At 32.6% G+C, this 9,438-nt stretch overlaps 1 protein-coding gene across 1 annotated transcript; it reads left to right on the top strand.

Annotated features, from left to right (window-relative positions):
- The first annotated feature begins 1,164 nt into the window (after positions 1-1,164).
- Positions 1,165-6,203, top strand: LOC149575655 (triacylglycerol lipase OBL1-like). The gene is made up of 5 exons (XM_089815418.1): positions 1,165-1,477; positions 2,142-2,347; positions 2,766-2,799; positions 3,084-3,739; positions 5,560-6,203. Exons 1-5 carry the CDS (start codon positions 1,189-1,191, stop codon positions 5,869-5,871), a joined length of 1,497 nt encoding a protein of 498 aa, XP_089671544.1. The 5' UTR covers positions 1,165-1,188; the 3' UTR covers positions 5,872-6,203.
- Positions 6,204-9,438: the final 3,235 nt, after the last annotated feature.

Here is a 9,438-nt window from a genome sequence, read left to right on the forward strand (position 1 = left end):
TATGGATACAAGAGCTCTAGACAAATACATAGTAGTCGCTTTAACATGTTCACATCCCAGCAACATCTAGAAACATCACATTTAAACTTCATGCATGGAAGAGCTCTAGACAAATACATAGTAGTCGCTTTAACATGTTCCCATATTATTGTGACAAACCTAACATTTAGAACTCGCACAAGAAGTATAGAATCTAAAAGAAAATGAGAGAAAATATCCATTACATGTATGAAATGTGATTGCTTGTCTATTTTAAAATAGACAACCTAACATAGACTAAGTTAGAAAGCTTCTCCTTCCAAAGAAATGATAGATACTCAAACAAAAAAATTATTCACTAAAATTATCATACATAAAACAAATATACCCCACAACGAATTTAAAAACCTTATGTAGTGGGAAAAGTCCAAATTTGATAAGACTTGCAAAGACAAGGACAAAGACCACAGACTTAGGTGACACTTGACTTTAAAAGTCATATATAAAATGTGATTGCTTGTCTAATTTAAACTAAAAAAACCTAATAAAGACTAAATCAGAAAAACAATCCACCCAAACAACCACAAATATTTAGAATAATAATAATCAACATACCAACTCAAACAATAAAATCATCCACTAAAATTATACGGTAAAAAAGAGACAAGACAAACTCATAATATAGATCTATTTTGAACTTTAGTTTAACTATTAAATAGAAAAGTATTCTTATCAAACACCCTTTTGATGCCTTCATACACAAACATGCACCCAAATATAGTAAATAAATAAACAAATAACGAACCTTTTCTCAATGCTAAAAGTCAAAATTGATAGGACTTACAAAAGAAAGTAATTACTTCTAAGAAACGAAACCAATTCTTAAAGAAAATTCCAAGGACCATACTTGTGGCGAGTTCTACGAATTCATTCCGATTTACTGGTAGATCTTGCCAGCTTTTATGGGGAAGTGGGAAAGAATTTGCAGGTCCATCAACGGTGAAAACTCAGTTCTTTGATGTGGAAATGAACAGACACCGTAGATGTGACGTCTAATGGTAAGCCAACAAACTTGTAATTGTAGGAAATTGCAAACTAACGAAGGCGACCGTTTGGCAAGAGAAAAGAAACCAAATGCTGAGGAATTTAAATGCCTGGAACAAGCTATGAATGCCCATATTATGTGCTGGTTTTTTCAGGGCCACCAAGATGTTTGATGAATCCCTCATTTTACATCCTGAGAATGGAGGAATTCTACAACTCATTCGGTCTCTTTTCCTGGTTGGAAATGAGCATGGCTTTGTAGAGTATTCTGATCATTTCAGGCCTCGCTACAGAGACCAGAATCGATGGATTATCAAGCTTTCCATCCTTGTGCTGAAAATTTTCCATTGTGTAGCTAAACCCATGGCCTGGGTTGGATTTTGCGTAGAGTTCATCTTGAATCTTTTATCGGACAATGGAGGATTGATAAGACTAATCTGCAAGCTTCTAAAAGGTAAAGATCCAAATTTTATCTTTTTCAATTCATTAGAGATATAAGCAGGTTTTCTACATTGAACAAGTAGACTTTTACAATCTATGAGATTTGTAGTTTGTTGTTTATGAAATTTGCAGTTTGTTGTTTCTGAATTCGATCGTGTAAAAGTTTTTGTATCAACATTTCAGATCGCATTCTGTAATCCGGCATCAGAATAGACATAAAGGAAAGCTAAACCTTAATTTTCATTCTGATAATGAATCACAAAATGTGATGTTGAATATTAATTCAAAAACTTTTACACAATCGAATTCAAAAACAACAAACTGCAATTTTTTCTGTACTGTTTTCAAGTTTGATTATATATTTTTACATTAACATTTCATATCACATATTTATATCAGTTTCAGAAAATCATTGGATGTAATATGAAACACACAATCAAATTGAAAAACAACATAAAGAAATATATATGTTTTCAATTTATAGCACTTTGTTTAGATTATATATGAACTACAGTACTGTTTTGGGATGAATTGTGTTGTTCAATTAGGTTCCAATGTACAGAGATAATCTCTTTATTGAATCAGCGTAGAGAATGTGGCTGTTTATGGCAGGGGAATCGTTAAAAATGGTTATGTTCTTTTGTATTTTTTTAATCTTTGAAGGATTGTTTACTCAGGGGATGGCGTGATAAAACCTAAGAGGGGCACAGGAAACTTCATTAGTGCCATTGGATACTTGGATTGTCGTCTGGATTTAGACCATAGTGCCCAAAAGATTATCGAAGCAGGAAGCAGATATTGCGCGGATCTCAGTATGATGGCTTCAAAATTAGCATATGAAAATGACTCTGTTATCAGGAATGTGGTCACCAATCACTGGAAGGTATTTACAGATTTTATTGTTAAAGTTTTTGAATTTGATTGTATAAGAATTTTTATGGTTAATGATTGAGATCATGTTCAGTCATCAATCATGTAAAAAAATATAAGAAGAAGAAAAGTTTTAATGTTAAATCACTAAATGTAATCGAAGGGCCACTCTTAAATATCACACAATAAGGAAGAAATTAAGTTTGGAAAAATAAGTCAGTTTGACTATTTAACACTTTTAGCTTAGGAATCAAGCATTAACGTGTAATGTTAAAGTCATCTGAGAAGTTCTAATGATGAATCACTAAATGTAAAACAAAATGATGATGATAAAAATCTTTACACAATCAAATCTAAAAATGATATTTAGAGTTTCAAATATGTCATATCGCTGGTGTAGCTGTTTTTTCACATTGAAACTTTATTTGCAGATGCATTTCGTGGAGTTCTTCAGCTGCTGGAATCGTAAGAAATTGACTGTTCATCTTCATGTTTTTCTTTCCAACCATGGCTGTAAAATTCCCAACTTTCAGAGTGAAGACAATATCAAAATAATTTGCACAGTTAAAAAATGTATTTGGGTTTTCATATTAATCACAGAAAAAAAGTCCTGTTAGTTGTGGGAAACATGAATTCTAGAAAAACAAACAAATTTTTAGAGAAGAAATGCTTTGAACACAATTCCAGACACATTTTTCTCACTCAATTAATATATAACATTGAACTAATTGAGATTTATTGATGTGCAGAATTCTTGGAGAAAAATTCCACCCATGCCTTCATATTTTGTGACAAACCAGAGAATGCAAAAGTGGTAGTGATTGCATTCAGAGGCACAGAACCATTCGATGCAATTGATTGGAGCACTGACTTCGACATCTCATTATACAAAATGGAGCCAATTGGAAGAACTCATCTTGGATTTCTTGAAGCAATGGGCTTAGCAAATCGTTCAAATGAACAAGTTGCCCAATTTCATCTAAAACCCAATTCAAGAGTTGAGTGGCCAGAGAGTGTTCCAGAAGACCATGAAAAGCCTCTGGCTTACTACGCCATTAGAGACAAGCTAGAAAGATTGCTGGAAGAAAACAAGGATGCCAAGTTTATTGTCACGGGGCACAGTCTGGGTGGTGCTCTTGCAGTACTGTTTCCTGCAATACTACTTCTTCATGACCAGAAAAAGCTCATAGAAAAGATGTTGGCAGTTTATACATTTGGCCAACCAAGAGTTGGTGATGAACAATTGGGAAATTACATGAACAAAAATATCAACGAACCTCAGCCAAGGTACTACCGAGTAGTCTACTGCAATGATCTGATTCCAAGGCTGCCGTATGATAATAAAATGTTCCTGTTCAAGCATTTTGGAGCGTGCATCTACTACAATAGCTGCTACAAACAGAGAGTACAAACTTTTCCTTAATTCTCTCAGTTTATAATTTTCATTTTTCTCTACAATAACTTATCAATCAAATTTGGTAGAATGATTAATCTACTAACTTTGGAATTAGAACAAAGAATATGATCATAGAGTTTGATCTAAAACATTGATAAGAAAAATTTATATGATTTAATTGAGAAATTCATTAAGCTTCCAAAGTTCATGATGATCAATGTGTCAATTACCATATTAGATCATATTGATTTTTGTTACTATTGATTCTGATCAAACTCTATGATCCACCATGAGAACAAATAGTTAAGAGAAGCGAATAAGATCATACAGTTTGATCCAAAATATTGACAACAAAAATTTACATAAACTAAATCAGAAGTTATTAAGTTTCCACAGTTCATTATGATCAATATGCCAGTTTCTATATTAGATCATGTTGATTTTAGTTGCCAATGATTGGGATCAAATTCTACAATCCACCATTAGGACTTATATTTAAGAGAAGAGAATAGGATGATAGAATTTGATCCAAAACATTTGCAACGAAAATTTATATGATCTGATTCAGAAAATAATTAAATTTCCTCTGTTCATATTGATTAATATGTAATTTCTTAAATAGATCATATTGATTTTTGTTACCAATCAGAACAAATAGTTAAGAGAAGAGAAAACGATAGATTATATTGATTTTTGTCATCAATCAGAACAAATAGAAGAGAATAAGATCATAGAGTTTGATCTAAAACATTGACAACAAAAATATACATGATCTAATTGATAAATTCATTAAGATTAAGCAGTTTATAATGATCAATATACCGATTTCTATAAAAAAAAATTTATTGCCAATGATTCCAATCAAATTCTGTTATTTGTCATCAAGGCAGATAGTTAAGAAAATTGAATAGGATCATAGAATCTGATTTTTTTTTTTTGGAAAAATGGGGTCAAAATTTATTAAGACAGAAAAGATTACAACAAGGAAAGCTCAACAAGGAGCTCTATCCTGAGCAACAAGTTCATCAAATTCTTGCACCATCACATAGGGAAGTTGCCCCCTATCTATAATATTCCAGCCCGAAGCATGACTGGGAGTCCGTTTGGCCAAACAATCAGCAGCTCTGTCCATTCACGAGGAATGTAAGTAAACCTAATGAACTCAAGAGAGGTACAAAAGAAAAGAATTTGATTAACAACAGTGGCCAGCTGCCAGCCAACATCCTTAAGCTCATGATCATAGAATTTGATTTTAAACATTGATAACAAAAACAATTATATGATTTAATTAAGAAATTCATAAAAGTTCCATAGTTTAAATCATGTCAATTTATGTTGCCAATACTTTGAATCAAACTTTATAATCTATTATAACAACACCTGATAGTTCAAACATGAATTGAATCATTAAAAAGTGACAAAAAAATAATAATATTGACAAGCAGAATCTACATAATCTATACTAGAAGTTAAGCATATTGATCAACATAATATCTACAGATTTAATGTTGATTCTTTTCGGTGATTCTTAGGATCTTGAAATCAAATATTTCTTAATGCAATCAGATTTCCACAATCCATGATTTATAATGCTGAGTTTCTGGAATAGATTGTGTAGAGATTTTTCATCAACGTTTCGAATCACACTACGTGATCCATCATCAGGAAGAGAGAGCAAGAGGTGTCAAATTATGATCACGTAGTGTGATTCGAAACGTTGATGAAAAATCTCTACACAATCTATTCCAGAAACTCAGCATTATAAATCAAATATTTCTCTTAAGATTGTGTTTACAAACCAACTAATTTCTCTTCCTCTGCCATGACAGACATTGCAGGAAGAACCCAACAGAAATTTTTCATTGTTATACTACATTCCAAATTGCATGAACGCCATATGGGAGCTTATACACTGCTTTCTGCTTCGGTATACAAAGGGAAATGATTTCAAAGAAGGGTGGTTTGGAATAGCATTCAGATGCATGGGGATTATTTTCCCGGGCATATCAGCTCACAGCCCTGTCAACTACGTAAATGCCATCCGATTGGGGCCCCCTTCATTTCATGCGGACGTTACAAACCGGGTTTCTGAGCAAAGTATAGAAATGGACGGTGAACAGTACCAGCATCGTCAGAATTGATGTAGGAATACATTGTCTTTCTTTGAAATCAAGATAAGAATGATTAATGCTCAGCAACACGCGTGCAATTGTGCTTGTCCTGCGTGCACGTTAAGGTTGTCATACAAAAAGCAAGGATTTTTTGTCTTGTTTCTTCTTCTCTTTTCCAAGATGCTCAATAATGAGGCGGCGTACTCTATATCCGTTCAGGTTATCTCCTCTAAAATCTAAAATGAAAATGTAGTGCTGATAGACAGTTGATTGGGATGGAAAATGATGAAAATAGTGCTGAGTAATAACTGATTTGGGATGCAAAATTATTTTTATCTATAAACATGCAATTAATTTTCTAAGGTGGTATTGAATAGTTAAGTTGTTTCTAGTTTAGGTGTTATTTTTTAATTTTGCATGTCTTTTTTAACAAGTACCACTTAGTGGCTAAGTGCTGGCCTTAAGTTATATAGCTAGGTATATTTATTTATAACTTATAATATTATTTTTATAAAAAACTACATACTATTATTAAGCTTTATATAATATAAAAATACATATACATAATAAGGCGACTAGATATAATAATATCTTTTTAATGTTCAATATGGAGTCCTTGGAATATAATGCCAAAAAGGAATTAATTTAAATAATTTATAAAGAAAATCTATCTTATTCATCCAATCAAAATCTGAAAAAATAATATATATAAATTTTAGAGTTAAAAAATTGGCATGTAAAATGAATTTCAATTGGTGAAAGAGAGTTTATTTAATAACTAGTTAATATGAGTATTCCAAAAAGTGTCACAAGGGTACTTATCCTACTGACAAGTACTAATAATGTCAAAAAGTGTCTTTCAACATCAACAAAATGGAAAACATGATGTCAAAAATTGTCTTCCAACATCAATAAAATGGAAAACTCAGAGTTACATGGACTACCGAAGTAAATTAATACCCTTATTTCTTTAATTAAGAACATAATTAGTTAAAGATCAACTGAGGTAAAAAAAAGGCAAATCAAAATTATTTTAAAACACATATCGTTATGATTTAAGGGAAAAAACAACGGCCGGAGAAGGATAGAGAAAAAATGTGAGTCCAAGAAGAAAGATTGCGGTTACTGATAACTCTGTTCAGAAATGCTATGTGAGTAGACCATCCATGCATTGGATACTCATAGAGGCCTCCTTTAAGACTCGTCAGCTCAACTGCAGAAATGAAAGGATCGATGTTGTCTGAATTTTGAATCAAGCAAACATAGAGGACATTGGTGGAGCTGGGAAGAAGTTGCAGGTGGCTGGAAGATTGTGAGAGGAAGGAAAATTGACTTGTGGTTGGGTTTCCAGGTTTCACTTCTTTATATAAAATATTATTTGATTTAAGAATGTCATTTTGTTCATAGATACGTGTAGATTATTCCAAACTATTGACTGTATGTAGGCTCATATTGGAATCTCTGAATAAATGCCTTGTTTTCTTGGGGTTACTAGGACTAGTCTCAAGCATTAGCAAGAACCATAATTAAATCCAAGGGTATCGGCTCATTACAATAGGTAGCTAGTGATAGACAGTTCAGTGGATTAAACACAATCTTATTTGTCATTTATCACCAATCATATTCTGTATAAAACTAGTTTATATATACCTCTATATATATTACACTGAGAGTAATCGTTCTCGAGGCGCTTATTTTCATTTAATCCCAAGGTTATTTTAATCACTGTTGGGATTTATGAAAATGAAAATAGGCGCCTCGAGAATGATTACTCTCGGCGTAATATATATAGAGGTATATATAAGCTAGTGGCAATCGCGCCGCAATAGGAAAAGTATTTTAATTTTTTTTTCTAATTTTTTAAAGTAAGTGCTGAATTATTTATTTCTTTTTAAATACAATTGTATAAACTTACTATAAAAATGTAATAGTGTAAACTTACTATAAAATTATTCTTGAATATTTTATTTTTTAATTCTATATATGGTGTTTATTTGCATCACTTTAATTCAGTTTTATTTTAAGCATATTGTTACATAAAATGTTATATTGAAGAGTAGAGTTATAGTTAGGGTTAGGGTTAGTGTTAGGGTTGGGGCTATTGTTAGGGTTTGAGTTATGGATAGGGTTAGAGTTACGGTTAGGAATAGAGTTACAATTAGAGTCAGGATTAGCATTAGGGTTAGGGCTAGGGTTATTTTTAGGATTATGAATCTTGTTAGGGTTATAGTTAAGGTTAGGTTTAGAATTAGAGTTAGAGTTAATGTTAGGATTAGGGTTAGAATTTGGGTTACAAATATAGTTAGGGTTATAATTAGAGTTAGGGTTAGGGTTAAGGAAAGGGCGAGAGTAAGAATAAGGGTTTAGGATAAACATATAGTTAGGGTTAGGATTAGAATTAGAGTTAGGGTTTGAGTTAGAGGTAGAGTTAGAATTGGAGCTCGAATAAGGGCTAGAGTTAGAGTTTAAATTAGGGTTATAATTAGGGTTTAAATTAGGCTTAGGGTTAGGGTTAAAATTAGATTTACGGTTAGAGTTAGAGAAAGGGGTAGAGAAAGGGTTAGTTTTGGGGTGATGGTTAAGGTTAGGTTTATATTTAGAGTTAGGGTTGTATATAGAGTTACATCAAGGTTAAGGTTAGGGTAAGGGTTTGAGTTGGGGTTAAGGTTAGGGTTAGGGCTATGGTTTTCATCTAGATTAAAGTAAGGGTTAAGGTTAGAGTTAGAGTTTTGAGTTAGGGTTAAGGTTAGAGTTAGGGTTAGGTTACGGTTTTAGTGAAGGTTAAACTAAGGATTAGGGTTAGGATTAGAGTCTAATTATGGTAGAGTTAGATTTACAGTTAGGGTTATATTTAGGGTTAGAGTTAGGGGTAGGATTATGGTTTAAAAAAAGTAATTTTCTTTTTGGCATATTGTAATGTAAAATGTTATAGTCAAACATAGATATATGGTTAGGGACAAAGTTACCATTACAATTAATGTTAACCTTAGGGATAGAATAAGGGTTAGGGTTAGCATTAGGGTTAGGGCTAGAGTTAAGGTTAGGGTTTGAGTTATGGTTAAGGTTAGGGTTAGAGTTACGGTTATGGTTATGGTTTGGGTTAGAGTTATGTTTATGGTTAAGGTTAGGGTTAGAGTTATGGTTATGGTTAAGGTTTGGATTAGAGTTATGTTTATGGTTAAGGTTAGGGTTAGAGTTATGGTCATAGTTAAGGTTAGGCTTAGAGTTATGGTTATGGTTAAGGTTAGTGTTATAGTAAGGCTAGGGTTAGGGTTTGAGTCAAGGTTAAGGTTAGAGTGAAGGTTAGGGTTTGAGTCAAGATTAAAGTAAGGGTTAGGGTTAGGGTTAGAGTCCAATTATGGTAGTGTTAGATTTAGGGTTAGAGTTATGCTCATGGTTAAGGTTAGGGTTATTATAGGGCTCGAGTTAGGGTTATTATAGGGATAAGCTTAGGGTTTGAGTCAGGGTTAAGGTTAGGTTTAGGATTAGGGTTAGGGTTTTAGTTAGGGTTAAGGTTAGGGTTAGAGTCTAGTTATGGTAGAGTTAGATTTAGGGTTAGAGTTAGGGATAGAGTTATGTTTATGGTTAAGTTTAGGG

This window comes from Cupressus sempervirens, chromosome 2, assembly GCF_028749045.1.
Source record: "Cupressus sempervirens isolate cs-2001-9-10 chromosome 2, ASM2874904v1, whole genome shotgun sequence".
Taxonomy (NCBI): Eukaryota; Viridiplantae; Streptophyta; class Pinopsida; order Cupressales; family Cupressaceae; genus Cupressus; species Cupressus sempervirens.

What these genes read in the sequence shown, in the direction of transcription:
- LOC149575655 (XM_089815418.1), top strand. Translation starts at nt 1,189, where the DNA reads ATGTTTGATGAATCCCTCATTTTACATCCTGAGAATGGAGGAATTCTA. An exon ending in AATCTGCAAGCTTCTAAAAG is followed by an intron (nt 1,478 to 2,141) that starts GTAAAGATCCAA and finishes TTGTTTACTCAG; the next exon opens with GGGATGGCGTGATAAAACCT. An exon ending in TGGTCACCAATCACTGGAAG is followed by an intron (nt 2,348 to 2,765) that starts GTATTTACAGAT and finishes CTTTATTTGCAG; the next exon opens with ATGCATTTCGTGGAGTTCTT.